Source organism: Chelon labrosus (genome assembly GCF_963514085.1).
Source record: "Chelon labrosus genome assembly, chromosome: 19".
Classification (NCBI taxonomy): Eukaryota; Metazoa; Chordata; class Actinopteri; order Mugiliformes; family Mugilidae; genus Chelon; species Chelon labrosus.
Window position 1 is genome coordinate 7,218,999 of NC_140352.1, and position 23,094 is coordinate 7,242,092.

Consider the following 23,094-nt stretch of genomic DNA (forward strand, 5'->3'; position numbering starts at 1 on the left):
ATGAATGCTGCTTCAGTATCTCCGTTTAATCGAATTAACGGCAACTCTTACTCTTTTAATCGGTTACGGTAAATATGTTAGCAAACAGTTGCCTACTTGTGCAACCAGCAGAGCAGAGTTGAAAATGCTATAAAGCGTGCACTAAATCCGGGGTTCAATCTGAATTTGCAAAGTCCAAAAATTACATTTGAAGGGGAACTACTGTTTACAACCCGGACCTTATTTCTGGCATAGAATACGATCATTTACTCACCCATATAACTTTTGTGTAATTTGTATTCCTTCGGGGGATAATTAGATCAGCGTACATCCATGTAGTAGGAGTGACTGGGGCACCGAAACACAGCCTCTAAATAACGAATTATCTGCTGCAATTTTTCAATAAAGCTAACTGCGATTCCTAATCTTCCCACTAGGGGTCGCACTGCTTTAGTTGCGGACGTAACACGACACTGAGACTAGAGATGGGCGATATGGACTAAAAAACTTATCCCGATAATTTCTGGTATTTATCACGGTAACGATAAAAATGACGATAAATAAACACCAATTCAGCCTAATCCTAATCCGGAGTGGTAAGCAAAAATACAAATATTTCATTTCTTTATATAATTGAAGAATCAATTCAGGCGTTAAGGGGTTAAAACCAAACCAGTTCCAGATAATGGAGGTGGAGCCTCGTTTAGGAACGAGCTCCTCGCTGCCCGGCATATCTGCTCCGCCTTCCGCCATTGTCAATTTGTCAATATTCCACACGTGTTGGGCTGCGAGTGTGTCCCGCACATATATACGGAGTTTATCGTTTTTATCGCGGGATGACATATTCTTACCGTGGGGAATGTTTTTGACGATATATCGTAAACAATGAAATATCGCACATCCCTAACTGAGACCCAGAACTAAATGGCAGATGGCAACAATCGGCCGAAATTGCACTTATTTTTCTTAAGAAATTTCAAGTTGCTCATAAAATTTTTTTGTCAAAGGATAATTCATTTAATGTAAACATTTCATAATGTAAAGTTACTGACCTACTATTTTACTGGTCCGGCCCCCTTGGGATCAAATTGGGCTGTATGTGGCCCCCTAAACTAAAGTTTGACGCCCCTGCCGTAAAGTGTCGGAGAGCAGAAATGAAGCTACAGTCAAAGAATATTTCTCGTTCACAAACAAACTAGTCGCCACGTGATCCGCTGCTAATATGAAAATATTGATAGCTGACGCAGCAGCTTCGGTGCACTCAGGGACAGTATTGAGTGTAGCTCACATTTTGGCAGCAGCCTCGATCCAACACGCAATCACTGTAATTACGCCCATAAAACAATAGGTCTAAACACAACGCTGTACAGAAGAGCTACAGTAGGTCAGACAGCTCTTTTTGTCAGCTCTGTATCGCTGTCTTTGTCTGTCCATCCATCACCTTTCAGACGGGTCACCGGTGAATCACAAGGCTAACAGACAGATGTTTGACATTCACACCCACAGGAAATTTAATGTCAGTGTAACGTGTATGACTCCAGACAGAGAAAGAGACAGAGAGGAGAGGAAGATGAGGAACACAAACAGTCCCATGTTTCTCCTGTTCAGATACTTAAAATGTAGTTAAGGGGGAACTTAGGACTGATCATTTGTTCACATCCATCCGGGGAGCATTGCTTTGCTCAAGTTTCAGTCCACTGTCTCCAATAAAGGCACATCACACAAAAAAAAAAAAAACAGTTGAGCCTATCATTATCCTCATGAAGACGGCACACCAACAAGATTTTGGCAAGAATGTGTATATTTACAGCTGCAAAGGGAAATCTAAATACAGTGCAGCAAAGAGAACACTGTGCCTAAAATAAAAAAATAAATTAAAAAAATCCAAAATCCTGCATCCAGGCTGCAGGCCGTCTCTTGGGACTAACAACACAAAATGCTGTGAACTTAAGGGTGGACATGTGACAGTGAGGGCAAAGAGGAGTGAAAGAATCTCTGCAGCCCCCTGACCAGGAAATGCCAAGTAAGACATGCTCCGATACTTCCTCTGTGGTCTCTTATTTCAGCAGTGGGTGGAAAGTGAAGTTGGGTCTGTGAGAGGGGAGAGAGCGGCAGCAGCAGCAGCAGCATCTGGAAGGGCCTACGAAGGAACCAAATGTAAACATATGTAAAGGCTGGGGTAAAGTCTGGGCTAGGCAAGGACGTGTCAAGAGCTGGGAGGGGACGCAAAGTTATGACGGGGTTGGACTCATTTCTGCACTGGTGGTGGCTTCGTCCCATTAAAAAATTACGTTTTGATCGAGTCGTAAATAAATCTGCAGACTGCAATTAATATGTCAAGAGCGCTGGTTTAGCTGTGACTCAGAGCTGAGACAATCAGCAGCTCAAATTATGAGAAAAAAAAAACCTTCGTGAAATCTATCAAGAAAAAAATAATCCAAATATTTGCAATCTCCAGCCTCTCAAATTCTTTCTCGCATTGCTGCAAATTGAATATCTCTGGGTTGTGGAGCACAATTTTCTGATACTATAACAGCTACGGCAATAAATTTAATACAAAGTCAGCAAAGAAGGTTGTTTCAGCCTAAGTAATGTCTGCAGAGCTTCCTTAAAGGGGAAGGACTGTTTTTTACAAACTGGACCTTATATCTGGCTCAAAATACGGTCGTTTACTCACCCATATAACTTAGTGGGAGTGAATGGGGCACCGAAACGCAGCCTCTAAATAACGCATTATATGCCGCGAAACTCGTTCATTTCACCAATATTTTGTTATGATACGCTAGTGCTGTTCCCCGTTGAGTCCGGAGTTACCTGTTATCATCATCCGGGGTCTGTAGATTGACCTACAGACCCCGGATGATGTATTCTGGCTTGGATGATGTCATCTCTGAGCGCTGCGTGCACCCGCGATGGTCGGCTTGTTTAACAGTAATTTGCTACTGCTAGTTTTTTTGCAAGATGGCAGAATATTTTTCCAATTCTGAGGTTGTGGACGAACCATAGCCCTAATAATAGCCCAATAGTTGACAGCTGGTTAGAGAACTCTGTTTGGCTGAGACTTGAGCATTTAATTTAAACTTTAAAAAATTGGGGAAATAAAACGTGTCTTTTGAAAACTGGTGAAAAGTGCAACCTAGAGCCAAAATATCGCAACTGTTTTCGGATCTAATCATGAACTGTTGGCTGCAGAGGCCACTAGTGTGCTCACTTGCTTTGCTTTTTGGTAACTGGTGATGAATTTATTTAACTTAAGCAGGTGTTTTTCTTTCAAACGTACAACTTTAGCATCTTTGGTGCCGAAATACGAAGAGAATTGGTCCACATGACGACAGCCCTGCTTGTGATGCCTGTAAAATGCTCTGAAACTGAGGCAGTGAGGAATCCAGCTGTGTCACGGGCACCACACAAAAAAGAAGAAAAAAAAAAGGCAAATATAGCCAACAGTTAAGCACACCAGCGCACGAAATTCCACACATCAGTAAGAGCAACTTTGAAGGTGGATATTTATTGTATGTAATTTCAGAGTGCTTCTTCCTGCGCTGCAAAAGCCGTTGGACTCTAGTCACCTGCTCTGTGCAGAACAGGATCCAATGTGAGGGTTGAGAGCTGCTGTAATTACTGCTGGAAGCTTTTAAAGAAATATGGCACGTGTGAATGTGCTGAGAAAGGCTTGGTTTTAGAAGTGGGAGTGAACACGAAGGCATTTAAGAAGAAATCTTTTAAGTTAACTGAGCCAGACGTGCAAGTGACCGCTTTATCTGCAGAGCATGTGCTATGATATGTGCTTGTTGCATGTGCATCTTTACTATAAAAGTGTTGACTGATTGCTCATAGAACATTTCTGCAGCCCGCACGTTTCTCTATTAAAACAATAATAACTTCCATCTTTTTACAGCCTCCAGCAACAGAAAATCTAAATGAAACGTCTGGGATCTGCTCCAGTAGGAAGACAACCCTCATTCGTTTACGTGCTAACGGCTAAAAACAGCACTGGAACAGAGCCATTATCAACAGCATGTCATGTGACTCGCTTCATATGTCCAGAGGATAATAGTGTTTAGAAAATTAGCTCATTTTATTGCAGCCTTCAATGGACACCATTTTGCACCATTAACAGGGAACAAAAATAGGGTCTTGGAAAGTGCTCACCCCTCCATCTCACTCTCCCTCCTCCCCGAGTGGAAATTTCACCCTCGCTCACGCAAATCACAGCTTTTTTCTTTTTCCTATATGTGACATTATACATGACAGGTGAGTGGTTCACAAAGGCGATGTCACAATATGAAATCAGCAATCAAACACGGGGGTCTGTTTTTACTGGTGAGATAATCTGACGGAGGCACCCTTTATGGTGCATGACAGGCAAACACAGTCTAAAAATGGAACAAGTGCCACAGGGTAGGGATGTTTGCGAGGCAGCATGCAAGGAAATCAAAGTCCGGCCATCATTCCAGGAGCTCAACCTGTAATTTGCGGCAGATTGGCTGAGAAGCGTGTAATTTCGGTTCCAGGCACACTCTTTGTTAATTCACCGATGAGAGACAGAGGGTTAAAAAGGTAATCCACTGTCAACCTCCGAGATCAAGGTATCCACTCGTATTTCCATGAGGTCACCCAGTTTACTGTGTGAACTTTAGACACGCAAGCCATAATCTCCTCTATATCGAGGAGAGGAGGGGAAATGTGGCTTCTGGCGCAGTATTCACAGGACACTGGACACGTCGAACGTGTCGCTGATGTGGGACAAAAACTTTTCGTGGCATGGCCGTGCAGATCAATAAGCCAGGGAGTGAATCATAGCTCAGTGTGTGAGACAGGTTGTAGGAACCGGGGATTAGTACTTGATTCCCATTTATCAGCTTTCACATCTCCCTGTGCTGGATCACAAAGGTTATGCATGGCTAGAGATCAAGAAAAAAAATGGGTTTGTAATCACAGACACTTATCTGCACGCATTAATAATAATAATTTAGCCATTAAATAGCTAAAATAGCTTGATTGAGGATTATGAGGCTGCTAGTAGCGGCTAAATGCAGCCTCATTATACTCAGTATTGTTATATCATATAATTAGTAAGGCTGCGACTAATTGCAATATTTAATTGCAACTAATCGCGTGGGTTCCATAATTAATGCGCGGTTAATCTCAAATTAATCAAACGTCTTTTCAAATCTGTACTAAAAGTAGATTTATATTTGTATTTTTCAAGCTCTGAATCCTCTTGTTAGCTAGTGGATGGTGTTCGGGACGCCGCCTTTCAGATGACCCTTATGCAGAAAGCCTTGTCTGCATCCCTTCCTGCTTTCCCAAAGTACGGGTTCAGCCAAAGGTCACGTACAGAACACAGAATGCGCGTTTTTAACTGTATGTTATTTAAAAAATAACAGGGTTAAACTTTGACCTTGTGGGTGAAATAACATGGGATTTGTCCAGATTCCTGCTGCTGAGTAATAGACATTTTAAAAGAAGAAGGTGGTTAGCAGCAGAGGCAAAAACTGCAGAAGGAGTTGCTGCAACAATAAAGGCAGAAGAAGGAATAGCCACATAAGAAGCAGTGGTAATTGTATCTGTGTGTGTGCGCTGTCTCACAATGTGTGTGCTTGAATGAGCACCTGTTTAGACAGACATACTGTAGATGCTGCAAATAAGGATCAGAGTGAGGGGAAATAAATCAGATTATTGGCTCCGATGTTGGGCTTCCAGTGACGGAGCTCTTAATTTAGTGCTTTACCTCAGTGCCAGCAGACTTCTGGAACACCGGAGGATCCTTGAATACTGGACCGGGACCAGCTTACTACAAAATTCCTGCAAACGTTCATGAATAGAACAATTTATGCAGACATTTTCCATTTCCAATGGATGGAAAACTGCCCTTCAACCACCACCCCTCCACCCCCTACAAAATGCAAGCCACTTCTGACTAACTTCTAACTGTTGCTAGGTGGCTCTCTCAAAAATAGCGCTCTTCCCATTGCAGTTATCTGGCACCTGTGTTTCCATCACACACGTAATTCAATCAGGCCCGTCATCTGTGCTAATTCCCGGCACATGAGCACCGCCAGTGTAATCATAGCCACCACTCATCACTCCACAACAATAGTCAGCGCTCTTCTGGAGTGCACAGCTGATGCCATATTGCAGTCAGAGGGAGATTTAATAGAGATGCTGATTAATCCAACATAAAATGTAATAAAATGAAACTGAAAGTGAGCTGCTGCAGAAACCAAAGGGAGCACACACCATTTGCAGGTTAAGCTCACGAGTTGGTGGCAATGCGACACCAAATATATCCAACTGATATCAGATTTATATTCAGCTTTACTGTATGCAGGATTTATATGTCATGAGCTTGGAACGCCATATATCTCACACATCCATGTACAGGGAAGAGGACCAAGTTTACTGCAGGGTACACACTAATTTCTCAATTTCAGTTGCATTGAAAAGCTGTAATTCAGTATGTTTGTTCTCTATAAGGGAACCCATCAAACTACTTCTGAAGAGTGCTGATAAGTACATCAAGACATGCGGTGCATCTCAAAGATTTGGCCCGCATATGGTGTCCCGCGCACATGATCCACATACTTACACCTTTCAGACTTAGTCCTTTCATCAGACATGATCTCCTCCGCGTCCCTCCACATCAAGCTGAAATGTCAGACTAAATAATTTGCCTGCGAGCACTCTGTGCAACTTCAAATGCTCCCCGTGCACCCCTGCATGCACAGACAGGTCCATGTTTGTGTTGGCTTTGATGCGAGGAAACACATGGACAATATTCCTACGAGTCTGACTGACGGCAGCCTGTAAAGGGTAAGTTCACCCAAATCACAAACAAAACATCTTTTCCCACATGCATTGTGTGCTGAGCGGTATTTACGCGTGCAGATAGTTCTGGTTTTGCCTACCCTCAGACTTCTGCCGCCACCGCAGTACAATAGGAGTGAATACAATGCCGTTTGTGATGCTCCAAGCTTTGAAATGGGACATTTGAAGCAGCATGTGTTTCCAGATACAATGTCAAAGAAACTCTACATTTTCAGAATACGTTTTGTGAATTTCTAACACTACACACACAAAACTGAGTGCCATCAGAGGACACATGCCCAGAAATATCATATTACATTTTTTTGTAAGAATGTACTCTAGTCTTATCTACACATCTATAGAAAATGATCTAAAACTCTGTTATTTTCTTTATTGAGATCTTTATCATTTTTGTGATCCAATAAAATTGTTTCCTGGGACAGAACTGATTTGTTATCTGCTTTTATTGATCTATTGTCTCACGCCAACAATACTGTCAGTGGTTCCTTCCTTTCACTACAAACTGTGGCACTGAACGACCTTTGTTTAAAACGAAAATTGAGATTATAGTGAGGTTCAAGACAATACAGTAAATCATATTTTTTAAGAGCTCAAAATGTAATGATATGAAAATCAGAACAATGCTTTTTGGACACAGACAACAATAGATCAGGTAGGAATCTGACTCCATCCAGTTGAGTCTCTTTATATTCAAGCATATTGAAGTCATCAAAAAACAAGCATTCACTAAACCTGAACATAAAGTACAAAACAACTGCATTGAACCTGAATATTGCCTACATAGCCGCAAGTATAACAAGTTTTATCATGATGTATTTTTGACCTTGTCACACCTTTCTCTTTTTTACTCTCACCCTCTCTGCACCACCTCCCCTTTTCTTTGGACCATCTATTTGAGGAGGCATAGTGTTATCAGTACAACATCTCCAGCACCCTTGGCTCACAACATTATTACGAGATGGTAGCACCCAGATACTTGGATTCTGAGAGATGTGGCAACTCATTCCTGCTTGTCGTATTATCACTGTGGTCAAGTTGATTGATTACGGCAGGTCAAAACAACCCTCAGACCAACAGGAAATATCCTGGGGCTCCAGACAGACTGTGACATTAGCAGAACAACATCTAGCAGGACAAATGTTCGCAGAACTGAAGTTACCTAAACATAGCTAGGGGAAAAAAGCTAACAGGAAAAAAAAGCAGAACAGAGTCTTGCAAAATCAATGAATAGAGATAATAACATAACAGAAAAAGATGGCACAACAAAAGCTTGCAGAGCAGAAGCTAGCGCAGAAGAAGTTAGCACAGCAGAAGCTAAGAAAACAGCAGCTACATAAGCAACATAAATAGCAACAGAAAAGCTAGCAGAGCAGATGACATCTCCCTTTGCAGAAGCCATCACAACGTTACTAGTAAAACAACTCACTCAACTAAACCGAAGTTAGCCGAAAACAAAGTTTATCAGGAGAGATACTAACGGAACAATAACTTATAGAACATAACTATTTCTAGAGCAGAAGGAAAGCAGCTGCTAGCATTAAATAATAATAAAAACAAACTCCCAGAACCTAGAGGAACAAAATCTAACAGGATAAATGCTCGCACAGGCGAAAGGTAGTCGAACATAAGTTGGCCAAATAAATGCTTGCGAAGCTAACTGAACGGCAGCTACTTGAAAGTAACTAGCAAAACAAAAGCTAGCAGAGCATAGGACAACACAAAACTGGTCCTGAATGAACTACTTTGGCAGAAGCTACCACAACCTTACTAGTAGAACAACTCACTCAATAGAACTGAAGTTAGCAGAACAACTTGCAGGAGAGAAGGGAACAGAACAACAGCTAGTAGAACATAACTATTAGAGCAAAAGCTAGCATAACACAAGCGAGCAGAACAAAAGCTTGCAGAAGGAAACTTTTAGAGGTCAGAAGCTCACAAAATCAACATAACAGTGACTACCAGGTCATAACTTGCAGAACACAGTTGGCAGAACAAAAGCTACTAGAAGGAAAGCCAGAAGAAGAAAGGCTAGCAAAGCAGTTGCTATCACAGAAGGGTTAGCAGGGCAGAGGCTAGCTAAACAATATCTCACAGGACAGAAGCTAAGAGCACAGCAGCTAGCAGAATAAAACTAACCTAACAAAAGCTCAAAATGAGAAGAGAGGCAACAGAATGAAAAAAAAAATCAACTGGAAAATTGCTTGCAGATCAGAAGCTTACAAGAGAGTGGAGCTGGAATGACTCCTCTGACTTTGCTAGATGCTGCTTGAACATAACTGGTGGCACAGAAGCTAGCAAGAACAGAAACTTGAAGAACAAAAATTCACAGAAGATAAGCTCTTAAAACAGACAGAGAACAGCAGCGAGTAAAGCATACCAGCAGAACAAAAGCTCGCAGAGAATAAACTTGTAAAACAGAAGCAAACAGACGAGCGGCTGAAACTTAAAATGTGTTAGAATCACTCCTGTGACTTTGCTAGTTGACAGCACATAATTTTGACAATTTCTGCATTGGGCCTGGTCTAAAATGGAAGGAAACAAAGAATGCCATCCCTTGTGCTTTTACCAAATGTATAGGCTAAGGTCCCGTTCCTATTGTGTCCGTAGGTGAATGCAGCATTGTGCTGCATAAGGCCAATGCATCACTTGTCTTTGTGATGAGTCACTGGAGGGCACACACACACATGGTCGTGTTTTCCTTTGATTACAGAAAACAGCATGGCATTGTCTGCACGCCATTCAGTATTATTACACTGAGTAAGAAGTCACAACTCTATATATTGTCTTTTAACCAGTTTGCTTAGTTAGCATGGTTTGTTGTGTTAATTCATAGAAACTATAAGGATGCAATGATGATGAGAAACAATGTGAGTGTTAAGAGATGTCATAGAGCAAAGATATAATGGCGCTAGAGGGCAAAAGAGCATACACTTGTGCCTTTTGTAGGACCTGTGAATACAATTTTCTCACTGGAGGTGTCATAATTTAGACGGGGAATAACAAGTGGGAAAGAAGCGTGTAGCTGTCTCATTTGGAGGGCTTCAAAAGCTCCGGGGGTCACAAGGTTATCTTCACTCCCATTCCACACGTCATTTCTGTCAGAACAGTTCAGCCAATTCAAATGTCACACGGCTGTTTACGTAAAAAATTCACTCTAATTTGCCCGACTGCAAACATCCATTATCGGCTCGGGTCCCGTTGCTCGTGACACACTTTCAAAGGCCGTGATGACACTAAGCGAAAGAGCAGAATGGGGAGTAGATTGGTGGAAGTAATGGAGAAGGAGGCGCACCCCCAGTGGACCGTTTTTATTTGCTTTTATGAGGATAGATTTCATCAGTGGAACCAAGTCAACACTTAGGATGCATCAAGTCAGTTTGATTTGCTTTAAATAGGCTACATTGCTTTTCAAGGCATGGGTTCAACTGCTGTTTTCGTTTTAGATCCGATTCCGATTTGCTAATCTCTGCAGGCTCTAGATTTTCAGCCTCAGCTAGCTGTCTCTTTTAACTCACTGCTGTAAATGGTATCTAATTAACCTCTTCTCACTAATGCTGCACTAAACTCTACTTTTATGCTAATAATGGATCCACTGACTAAATGTGTGACTGAGTGAAGAATTATCACTCGACTCAATTTGCTTGTGCACTTGATGTTGGAGCACATGTTCTACTTTGTCATTGGTCGGACCCGCTCTGTTCTAGCCCAATCACTGGCAGCCTGATGGGCATGTGACCAGTAAAAGATCAGCATCCAGACTCTCCAACCATGCAACTGCTAATATGTGGGATATTTGTGGTAAACTTAACATAAATGATTGGTATATTTAGTAGGAAGTAGAGATATCATGATGTTGAGCTTCTGTTTTATAACATGAGGACGCTCTGATTGATGCTTAACCTGTAATTTAGCATACACGCTAACTGACACGACAGCAGCTCATCAACAAAGAACCAAACCTCAAACTTTGAGCCACCTCTTCAGCCTACTGAACAAGAGTTTTGCTCAAAAGACAGATTTGACATTACTTTAATGTTATATTTTTAAAATGAGAATAATGTCAAAGTTTGGGTAAGAGATAGTGTCTAATCTGAGGGACTTTAAAATGTCCTCCTGCTATATCAGACTAGTTTATCAGCTGTGCATTGGTGACTTACCAGTCCATCACAATTGCTGATAGCCACAGTAGCATCCGGCATGTCACTCACATCCCCAGTGAAAACGCAGTCCCCGTGGATACGCTCCTTGGCCTTTTCCTTAAAGTCCTCTTGCCACTCCACAAAAGCCCCCGGTGCCACCAGTCTTCTATTGGCCCTAAGGCGTAGGTGCAGTTCTTTCCCGAACACGGTGACATTGAAAAACAAGTGCTGAGCCGAGGCAGGGGTGACTGAGGGCATCTCGGGGGCGCTGCGGGCCACCCTTCTTCTTCTGCTGCTGCCAAGGGCTGAGATGGCATCAGCGGCGCCGGCAGCAGCAGCAGCAGCACCTTGACTTCCACTTCCAGCAGAGACCACGTGAGAAATATACCGGCCGTGGGAGTCTGTGCTGAATGGCACGATAAGACCATATTCACTTAACTTTCCAGAGAGATTTTCTGATGGAACAGATAGTGTCAAGTGAGAATCACATTCACAGACCTATGCCAAGCTAGCTCCTATGGAAAAAGACTATAAATCTGATTATAAATCAATGAGAAAAGAACTGAATAAGGACAAACTTTATTATACAAAGCATATTAAATATGTCAGGATGAATGTTCTTATGGGAATAAAGCCTACTGCGGATATCTACAATGGAAACCCAGCAAAAGCCTGTATTGATGTGGTTCATGCAGATCATTAAGGCTCTCGGAATAAGTATGTTGACCCATCCATAATTGCAATCCTTCGTTTTATATCATTAAAATCCCACTTTTAAACTGTAGGTCGCATTTCTCTGTACAGCACAAAAGGAAGAGGGGGAGAAAGAAAATAAATGGAGAACTTACCATGGGTTTCTGCAGCGAAAATGTGCCCGAAAAATACTTGAGTGAGTGAAAAGCACATCAATAAATACATACAATCCATAGCGAGCGCTATAGTATGGGAGCTGCCACTTCAGCGCTAAGTTTTCTTTTCTGTTGTAAACTTTGAGCAGCAGAGTCCTTCCTCCTGAAAGCGCACCAGTGCAGGAGAAAAGTACTCAGAGTTGAGCTCCAGCGAAGCAGCCGGGCATTTCTGAGCGTTTCCCTCTAGACGCCAAACTGACGGATACTCACAAGTTGTTTCCAATCTTTTGGCCTGCGCTGAACTGCATAGACCAAGGCTGTCCCATCCATTTAGGGAGCTAAGGGGGGGATATCTGGGGTGCTGATGACGACAATTCCCCGGCAAAAAACCGGGACGGTTTGAAGGAGTAAGCCACTTTTTTTTTCTCCTTTCCTCCTTCTTTTTCTCCTCTTCCTTCCTCAGATAACTTTTAAAAAGACAGGAGACCAAGTTAACGCACGCCTACGCTGAGAGGGGGGAGAAAAAAAAAACTCAGGAGGGTTCAGATAAAAGTGTGCAGAGACAGAGTGTCCCGTTGGTGAAACATCTGCCGTCCAGTCGTGCACCATTACGCACCAATGGTTCGGCTGCGTAACTCACAACTGCTCAACTTGACGCCACTACCAGCCAACAGTGGGAGCGCCTTCTCACCATTATACAAACCATAGACTGTGTAAAAAATAAAAAATAAACAGTCCTGCAGTCTATGATACAACCATAACCACAAAAAAAAAAGAAAAAAAAGAAAAAAAGAATTCGGACGTTATATCACTGAATGTATTTTGCAAAATAAATTTAAAAAAAGGCAAAAGCCACAGCTCAAACGTATGAATCTTTATTCAAAGGGGTGAAAAACTCTGCAGGGTAATAACTCATGCGTGTTTGCATTACTCCACAAACACATGTTAGTAATAGCATGGCTCTAAATCAAGGATGGCATTAGAAACCATACTGTAAATCACAAAAAAACAACAACAATCCACTGTCAAAATAGACAACATTGGGGGAAAAAACTATTTTAAATGTATGAATGTAGGAGAAAAGAACGAAAATAGAGGAAAAAGTAGTATTCCAGAGGCAATGGTAAGTTCACGTCTCCAAAACAAGTGGCCCCACGATTTTCACTGCTTTAATTTGTTCTTGAGCCTATTTCAGGGAAGGATCTGAAGCTCTGGAGTTGGTTAAAATAAACTGAATGCCCTCCAAAGTATCAACGTCCCACTTTAAGTTAATAACTGCAACCTGTATGTCAGCACTGCAAGGAAATTTTGTGGAAAAATACAGCACACGGTGCACCCTAAGAACTGATTTTGCCATTTATTCGTGTGTTTAAATGCACATATTTGAATATAGATACAAAGAGCATGGTAAAATGAATAGTAAGTGTGCCCTTTAAAAGGTAAAAAGCTCTCACTGGCTATAAGAATAATATCTAATTACTACATATGTTCCATATCTGAACCCAGTATCAACAAAGTACACATATCTGATGTAATGTCTTCACGCGGTTTGCGTCTAATGTTTCATAATATTGGCTAATCCTGCAGATGTCACTGTGAGCATGAGTTCCATTTCCAGAAAGGGAACAAATCCAGCGCCGTCATTAGAGGCTTAGCATGTGTGAAAAACGGTACAGTAGATTTCATCAGTGGAATGACAGCCTGTTAAAACTCAGGCAACCCGGACTTCTTTTTTTTTTTTTTTTTTTCTGGCCAAGGCTCGACCTGCTGGAGTCCAGACTTAGTCAGACATGACCAGGCTGAGACTGAACCAACAACTCTGGAATCCTTCTCAAAGGAAAGGGAAGGGGGTTGGGATGAAATGAGTTTTCGCTTTCAGGTACTTTTTGAAAAAATGTCTAGTCTGGACATTCTTTTCCCTCAGCAATTCCTCGACTGTGTCTGGGCCCTGGTGGTGGTCTCGCACAAGTGGTTGGTTGCTCTCATTCTGTGGCTAATTAGCTCATGGCTCCCAGGATGGGTCAACATGGAGCAGGTGTGGGTTTTGGAGCAGTCATCCACCCCCCAGGGCAGCAATGAAGAGGTTTGGATGGTGATCCAGAGTTGTGCATTAATAAGCAATGGAAACTAACCACAGCATTAAGAGATGGAAACCATTAACTGCCTTGTGAGGAGTTTTATGCAGTTTTTCCATCCATACTGTTTAGAGTTGTTGTTTTTTTTTTCTCGTATGTGTCCAAAAGCCAGGATGACATTCCACAATATAGCATAGTATTCAATTAGAAGCCTTGTTTTTTCCCTTCTGAAATGAATAGCTCCACTCACAGTCTGTGGTTAAGTCCACACACCAGAACAATTTTCTACTACAGAACACTCTGTCCTTCAGGAGTGTAGGAGCAAAAATTGAGCACGCTCTGAAAAATGCAAATGTCCTTGTTCCCTTTCATACCAAAAATGTTTTCTAAAAACCCGAACCAGACACATTTAATATGCTGTGAAGTGGCCGGGTTCAAGTTTGTGCGGGAGTTTGCGAAGAATCAAAGTTCTTCCACTGCGTTTCCAGCCGTGGGGAGAGAGAGAGAGAGGTTACAGTACAGAGTCTGGAACTGTGAATGCCTCAGCGTGTGCTGTAATGTGGTCTAGCCATACCAGCGTGCTGAGAAAATATGTGACTTTTCATCTGTGAGATGCAGGGAGATGCAAAGCAGCTGCTAGTCTGCCCGGCAGCTTGAGGGAAGAGGAGCGTCTGCAGCGAGTGGATGGAGGGATCTGGGACTGAGAGGTTGAGAGTGAGCAGATAAAACAGATGAGGTTCCCTTGACTTTCCTTAAGACAATCCAATTAGTGTGGGAGTCTTTACTGCTGGTGCAGCTCCAACAATATGCCTATACTATGTGTCCCTAAATTTGCGCCAAGAGTTTTCTGCCCCGTTTGTTACTTCATATCCGAATAACTGAGTTAAACTGAAATCTGTTTTCAGTTTAATCTTGTGGAAAGTTAACGGGTTATTTCAGTGTAGGCTACACTTTACTCTTCTTGCTAAGAGTTACATCCCACAGGAGAACATCATGTGTTGGTGCCACATAAAAACCATTACCGTAACAGCTGAACTGAACTGCTACCATTGCAGTTGAAGTTTAGGCCAAGAACTCAACTGAAGTTTAGGGAAAGCTCGTGGTTTGGATTGAAACAAGTACTTTGTTTAGTTTTATAGTGACAATAACAAAACACTTGGTTAAGTTTAAGGAACAACCGTGGTTTTAATCATAGACTGTGTACTTCCTTGGATGGACCAAACTGACGCTGCATTTCCGGGGATACGGACGGCGCCATCTTGCGACTGGAGCCATAGTCTGCGCAGTACGGTCCCGAGAGTGGAGGCACGATATCGATGACCCGACCACACTTCCTCCAGACTCACTCGAGTTTTTGTTTAATTAATATTACGCTCTGCCGTACCGTCTCCAGTTACAAGGAAATGTTGGATTATATACTGTGCTTATTTGTTTTTCCAACTGTCACAATCCCACGGGATTGCTTCACGGAGTGGTTGGCGTGGCAACTTGTAGTGGTCATCATGTCACATCCTGTTTCTGTAGTGTCAAATAACCAACTAAAACGAAACTTATCAGAAAAATGTACACTTGAATAGGCATCAGTATCATATTAACTTCCTAAAATGACTGAAACTATCCTTGAAAAACAATTATTTAACGTGTACTTTCATGTTTTAATTTGGCCCAAGTCCCACCCACTAACATGGAGGGGGCGGAGCTTATGACCTATACTGCAGACAGTCACCAGGGGGAGCTCTACTTACTTTGGCTTCACTTTTGAAGAGCTGTTTCGTTTCGCCGTCCATCTTTATTCTGTCTATAGTTTAGAAAGTTAAAGTCAGATGTTATGTTAACCCATTCATCCACCCTGACCTCTTCCCTTCTGAGACTTTTCTGTTCTATGACGTCATTTCATCATCGTCTGCACAACTTACAAGAAGCCTTTGCCACCTGATTGTAAGCAAATGTTATTTTTCGCTGTAACAGGTGATTCTCCATTCTCCTTTGGACAACAGCTTCATCTTGTCGTATCTGACGGCGTGTGCGGTGCTGAGTTCACCGGGCAACCAGCTGACTCTCCGAGCAATTGCTGCAACTGTAAAGGCAACAGCCAACAGCCTGCTAGCACGTGTGTTGCGCACGTTCAGGAGAGCAAAAAGTGACACCATCGGAGCTCTGCTACCTACTGAGATTTTACTTTACTGGATGTTCCTTTGCATTTTTAGACTCTTTCCCTGCGAACTGTCTTCAGAACAGCTGAATTTTTCCAGAGGGAACAGATTTTACCAAAGGACGGAACGGATCAAGCGTTGATCAAAGTCTTAGAGTGGCTTTGAAAAACTAGTGCCAAGTCCTTTTTGTGCACAAGTGAAAAATCTCTGTGTTTGGACTCTGACGGTACGACAACCTTGTATGAATCTCAAGGTTTTAGGTCTCAGTATTTATTAAGTTGTCGTGTTAATTAGCCACGTAGCCTGATTGTGTGTCACAACTCAGCCACAAATAAGCACTCAGGTTGCAGATCTAACGTTTCTAATAATATCCTGTATTGCATGTCCTTCCTCGATGGAGCCACTTTTACTTACCGTACAGTATATTACAATGGCAGCACTTAGCGACTGTCGTGTTATGTAAGTGAAGCTCGACACGGCTCACACAACAGACCACATAACAAACCTTCCATGCTTTCTTCAAGGGCCCCTCAATAAGAAATCCTAAATCAATGGGATATATTCCAAAAGATTGAATGAGGCTAGAAATGAGCGTTTAAAACCTCTCTATCAATTCAATCAGTACTTTTTTATCCTGCCAGCTAAGACTTTTCATTACCTTGCTCAGTGGGGTGTGTAATACCTAGCCTATCAGGGATTGTGTATTATTGCTCGCAGTAAATGAGGGTCTGGACCCGCAGGTATAAGAGCATCCCTTCAAAGGTCTTAACCGTCTTCTTACTACTGATCAAATCCCAGAGAGGGCCGAGAGCCCACTTGAGTTTCTGAGGTGTTTGTAACGCTGCCTTCACACGCACACAAGAACAATCAAAAGAGGATGGCGATGCACCCATGCACCCCTCACACCGGCACCGTGCCTCCTGTCCCGAGCAGCTCTCTCATCTGCAGCGGGAAGCTTTTCACATGAAGTTCATTACATCCCCTCTCGCTGCTCACCTCTCAATGCCGCTCTTTGTCCGCCGTAATCTCTGGATCCTCCAGAACCACTAGCTTGAGTTTCACATTGGGGAGTATCTCAATGAGTTTGGAAGGGATTTCAAAGGCGAGGGGCCGCTATATCATCCAAGCATGGTCCTCATGTCCTGGGCTTATCTTGACCCGGAGTCAAGTTGGCCACATGCTGCAACCGAATAGGCCTTCTCCATATCCGGGTTGTTGTTTTTAACCGATTTGTCTCAAAAAACAGACACCAGTAGAGACCAATATCCCAGACTCTGCCTAACAACCTCTAACAAAAAAGGGGATAAATTAGCTCATAAAGTCATAAAAGGAAAACCAAACTATAAAGGAAGCGTTTCAATCTGGACCACTTGGTTTCCATTTACAATAATCCAGGATAGGCTGTGGTGTGATAAAATCCTAACAACTTCCGTACTCCCACAGATAAGCCTGCTATGCACTTACAAGACGGGAAGTGATCTGGGATATCAGCCTTTCAAAGAAGGCCAGCGAAGCCAAGTGAGCTTCACTGATGTGCCGGCCGGCGGCTTTTAATCCTCACACAGTCCTCCATTCTTGAGAGAGTCACCATATTTCTTTTCATTTTTTTTTTTCCTTTTTAATTAAGACCTTACCTGTCCACATCAAAAGGCAACCCAGATTAGTCTTTTGATCTGCCTATAAGCTCCTTATTACTGTGTTTGGAATATGTTACGATTTCGGCCCAACAATGAATCATCTGTTTTGTGTAAATGTATGCCGCTCGTCGCTCATAATAACCCGCTCTGCTCTCCGCGGCTGGCACCGGCACAAGACAAAGAGAGGCCGTAGCGGATATACGAGAGGGTTCTTAGCGGTGCGTATCTAGAGCAAAAGATGATGCTGAGATAAAGGGGTTGGGGGGGTGGAGGGGAGGGGGGGAAAGGAAGCCGAGGAGGGAAGAGACAATCACTTGGCTCCATCGCAGAATCGGAAACTTCAATAAAACAAAGCAGAAGACAGAGAGTTGTGTGCAAAGCATCTACGGTCAGAAAATCTTCCCCCAACACCAAATCCAAATCCAGATGGATCAGTTTTATTTTTCTCCTCGTGATAGTAATAAAAAAAGCAGACAAGGCGGTTAAATCTATTTGAATTATTTATTTTATCCTCCAAAAACAATGGAACACACAGTGAATAAAAGATAATACATGTTCTCTAAGAAGAATGGCTGTTTTAAAAAAAACAAAAAAACACATTAAATTAAGAGCATAGCAAAGACATTAGGGTGTTATTGCAACCTGCACACGTACATGTCAAGTAACACAAAGCCTCAATTCCATTTCACTTTCGTCTCAATGCTTTGAAGCACCGAGACAAAGGGACAAACAGAAAACGAAGGACACCTGGAGGAAGTTTTATTTTGTGATTTATTTCATTTTATTTCAGTTTCTGGCTTATTTTACTGGTTTTAAGGCAGGAGTTTATTGTTAAAGCACACTTTTGAGTTGTAGCTAAACAGATATTAGCAAATGAGAGAGTAACAAAACTCTGGAACAATAAAAAAAAACAAAAAAAACAAAGGCGTTACAGAAATACTATACAGCAAAAGTCGTCCCACAAACGCCGGTGAGGCAACTTGCAGGCGTTCGGTGGAAACAATGAACTGATCCGTTTGGATGACGGTACGGTTATTGTTCTGAACGATGAATCGTGAAAAAAATCGTTTCCTCCCGCTGATGCCACTTTTGTCAGGGTATATTTAATCCTCATCAGTTGACGCCAAGTCTTCGCGCCAAGTCTTCGCGCCAAAGTATTTGCAAGCCTGACTTTTTTCCAGCCGTAAATTTAACAGTCTGCAAGTCTGCGCTGATAAAACGGGAAACTACACACGATCAAAGTCTGTCTCCTCGAGAAGGGCGACTTCCTCGTCTCCGCTTGAGGTCCGTAGCTCAAGGCTGAAACTGCCGCTAGTGGCGACGCACGTCTGCATCTCAGCCCACAACCACCACTGGCGTAGTTGCACGGCGTTGCCGGTTCGCCAACACGTTACCTGCTAATGCAAAGACACAAACAGCTCCAAACTAAAGGCTAACATACAAATTCCTGACGTGTTAGTACCTGTATCATGACACATGTAATTAAATGTAAAAAAACAAAACAAAAAAAACAGGTACAACAGAGAGGACACGTTACTGCCGTTTTCCTTGAAGTGAAAAAGAAACATCTTGTGCAACGCCCCTCTTGAAATTGTCCCCTCTGGTGAGTTCAATTAAATAACAACAGCTTTTATATGTACACGGGGACATATAAACATCAAGTCCCGACGGATGCACGGCCACTGCTGACAGCTGTGCTAACAAATAAAAGGTCGGGACTGAAAGCAAAACACCAGGTCCCAAACGGTTGCGACGCGCAGCCAAAACCTTTTAGCTGACTGTGGAGTTTAAAGTGGAGCCCGATTCTCTCCTCCATGACAATTATCTCACATCTTCATCCAACAGATGCTTTAATTTTAAAGAAAATTAGAAAAAAAATGAGACATAATGCGCACGAATAAGAAAATTCTATGTCTAACATGAATAAAAAATGCAAAGGCACAAATATCTAATACAAGAGCAACATTTTGTTGCAACTATTCAAATTAAAACAGCCACAAAATGTTAACAATGCAAGGAAAAACACAACAGAAGATGGTATACATAATACAGGGGTAAATATAGAAGGCAATGTCACTGCGGCTGTCTTTTATTGTGAAAAGCACAGTGCTGTTGCGGGGCATTCACAGCGATCCTCTCTCAGATGAACTCCCCCCGGAAAGGAAGTGACTGAATGTTCTGCCGTTGCCAGCGGCAGCGCAGTCTGGCCAGTGGCGTGTCCCTCGGGTTCTCAAACTCGGAGAAGCCCAGCTGGTTGAGGATGTCATAAACTCCAGCTCTGGCAGCCACCTACCACAGAAACACACAAAATTGTTAATGAACAGGCAACGTAGCCAGACTGGCTTTTTTCTTTTCTTTTCTTTTTTTGTCCGCCACGACCACACAAACACTCCGGCGGCCGCTTTTTCAGGGTAACGGCGTGTTATCTCACGGTTTCCCAACAGCTGTCGGAAACAATAGTCATCTACTGTGGGTTTGGAAACAACAGGAAGTGGCAGAAGTAGGACCTTTGCTTCAGTAAAAACGTAACGCCGCGATGTAAAAATGCCCCGTTACAAGCACAATCGCTGAAATAAGAAGTTTACCTAAAGGTACAACATTGCGGCCGTGGGCTTCCGGCAAGTAGTCGAGATGCAGTTTACACCCGTGTGTGGCCAAGCTCATATGCAGTGAAGGCTTTGAAGGAGTTTAACAGCAATGGTTCTGCACCACATTATGTCACAGCGAAGTTGGCCCTTGAGCTTTCTCTGTGTGAAACTTTGTCGTAACTATGCAAGAGTTACGACAAAGTTCTTGGGTCGTGGTCAAACACAGGCTTCGTGAGGTCGGTGACCAAATCCGAACCACCCATTTGAGTCCAACTGAATGTGCTCCTCAAGGCATTCCTCGGAAACACATCATCGACACAGTTGGCGCCCGCTCAGAGGCATTAAAAGTGCTGTTTAGTCAGTGCAAACAAGTGAATCACATCCAAACTTTGGAGGCAGCCTGAAAAAAAAAAAAAAAAAGAAAGAAAGAAAGATCGACTGATTGTAACGGATTATGTCCTAGGGAGGTCATCAAACTTTCTAGGCTCGAGAGTGGAGACTTTAAATTTATAACTTTGCCTGGATTTGGTTTGAAAGACAGCAATAAAAGCTGCTGTGGAGTTGCATTGTGGGAAATGTAGGACGCAGTGTCTTGGACGCTTGACGCAAGAGGGAAAAGAGGACGTATCAGGCTCTGATTCTACTGACAATCCTTTAATTAGCTTACGGGAATGCAACATTCAAAGAATAATATTAATATGCTTACTAAAGGGGACATACACCAATCAGGCATAACATTATGACCACCTTCCTAATATCATGTAGGTCTCCCTTGTGCCTCCAAAACAGTTGGGACTCACCAGAGAATGGACATGAGCCTTCTGAGGGTGTCCTGAGATGATGACTACATATTGTTTGATTGTTTCATGAATAGAAACACACACAAAATTGCGACGTGGTTCATTACGATTCCTCAAATTAGAGGTCTACGTGTTTTAAAACTAGTTCAAGCAAAGCAAAGCAAAAGGAAAAGTAGCTTCTAGCATGTCTAGAGACATTGCTTGTTAGCTCAGTCCCATGGAAGTGAGTGACCTGGTAAATTAACTTGGAAGGCTTTGGAATCAGAGCATGACATTAATGAATCATTGTTTAGCGGACTCAAAGTACCAACTACCTCACTGTTATACTTATGTACAGTGATGGAACAGCCTTGGAACAACACCATGGAAACAGTGCGTTCTTCTGTCTTTCGGTCTCTGAGTCATTACCCCAGGGACGGGGACACGGAGGAAGATGGAGAGACTTCCCTCCGGAGGGCTCAGCGTAGAGCGGCGGGGTCACGCTGACTCACGGTCCACTGTGGCTGTCAAACACCAAGGAGGATTGATGGGAAACACCACGGACAACCAGAAACATCTGGCCATAAAGGCAAACAACACAAACACGTACAAACAAACCTGGCAGACTTTATTGCAAAAAAAAAAACTTTTAAAGATTGAATACCCCATTAGGAGAGCCACAGCTTGCCAAGTTTACTCTGCAGGAGAAGCTTCAATGCACTGTGCTAGACTTGCTAAACAACTCAAATCCTGTTAAAAGATTCCGTCAGGTTAATTTATTACTACTGATCCATGTATTGAATTTGTGCATCGGCCCCGTTTTTGAGGCACACAAGAGCCGTTTCTTGCATTTCATATACCCTCAGCTTTGGAATCAAGACAAGCCTGTAAGACCCTAGAAGACGTTCGGGGAATGAGTCAGTGGCGGTAATGTCTAAAACTCTTTGCCAATCCAAGCTTTCCCTCTCCTCCCCGTGCGGTCAAGGAGCCTGTAAATTGCGGAGAGCAGACGAACGTGCACGGGAAGAGCAGTTTAAACATCGGGGGTAAATAAGGGCACGATTCGTGGGAGGATACTTTTCGAACCGTACGGAAAGCGAAGAACATGACTGTGGTTTTCTTCTGAGGTAATCCTGTAAGTGCTGCTCGAGATGCTTGCTGTCAGGTTAAACGCTGAGCAATACATACTGGAACAATGAGCAGGAATAATAGTATCGGGATTCACTCGCAATGATTATAGCCTCGCTGGCCAGCTCTGAGCAGAAGTAAACACAGGCACCGCAGAGTGTGGTCTGGATTATCTACTCGCTGACCATGCAAAATCAAACCTTACAATAGGTATCATGTAACGGTAAACTCTAGCTTTGTGCAGTCGACATTGGCTCAAACTTAACCTTTACTTGGTTCCCGCAGCTTGTTTCACTGTAAGGAAATCATCTATTATCTTGTTTCACAGTGCATCCTTTTATGTGTTTCCGTAAGTCTCGCCTCCTGTACAAGATTTGCAATGGGAACAAATGACTTTGGGAACCATTAGTCAGCGGATACGACTCCCAGAAGAAACCCGGGATGTTGTCAAGCGGGGCGGCCTGACTCATCCACTCCTCGGCCCGGCTTACTAATTAAAAGACGTGTGAAAAAATCAGACACACAGACGCTACAGAGGCTCGAAAGACGACGCTTAGCGACTGAGACGGAAAGTGAATGCGTGCAACCGCTGCAGAGTCAGAGCTAAGGCATCCACTCCAAGAATCTGTCCAACACAAGATGAGCGTCCCTTAAATGTTTGCTCCTCCAGCCGCAATCGGACTGGATTCACAGCTGTTACATCACAATGGATTTCGGACACGCGGTCAAAACGTATCAAGATGAATTTTCTCCCTGCTGCTGCAAAAACAAATAAAGAATCCACTTTTCCCAAGTCCATTTATGTGTTTACTATAATCTAAATAGAGTTGTTATTCCACAGAGGTAAATAAAATTACCTCCCACCTATTTCCACAGTGATTACGATGCAGAAAAGGATTTTCAGGAGTTTGTATGTACGATCCATTCTGACAACTGA

The 23,094-nt window shown here is 42.8% G+C and overlaps 2 protein-coding genes across 6 annotated transcripts in view; both read right to left on the reverse strand.

The window, feature by feature from the left end:
* The window catches only part of adamts14 (ADAM metallopeptidase with thrombospondin type 1 motif, 14), a 48,563-nt gene extending 36,219 nt beyond the window's left edge, over positions 1 to 12,344 (reverse strand). For both annotated transcript variants that reach the window (XM_084566969.1, XM_084566968.1), the window contains exons 1-2: positions 11,798 to 12,344; positions 10,968 to 11,404 (exon numbers count right to left, since the gene is read on the reverse strand). In XM_084566969.1, coding sequence (XP_084423095.1) covers positions 10,968 to 11,404; positions 11,798 to 11,876 — 516 coding nt within the window. In that variant the 5' untranslated portion in view covers positions 11,877 to 12,344. The remainder of the gene's footprint in view (positions 1 to 10,967; positions 11,405 to 11,797) is intronic.
* Positions 12,345 to 18,144: 5,800 nt separating this feature from the next.
* The window catches only part of pald1a (phosphatase domain containing paladin 1a), a 56,958-nt gene continuing 52,008 nt past the window's right edge, over positions 18,145 to 23,094 (reverse strand). For all 4 annotated transcript variants that reach the window (XM_084567964.1, XM_084567966.1, XM_084567965.1 and 1 more), the window contains exon 20: positions 18,145 to 19,951. In XM_084567964.1, coding sequence (XP_084424090.1) covers positions 19,802 to 19,951 — 150 coding nt within the window. In that variant the 3' untranslated portion in view covers positions 18,145 to 19,801. The remainder of the gene's footprint in view (positions 19,952 to 23,094) is intronic.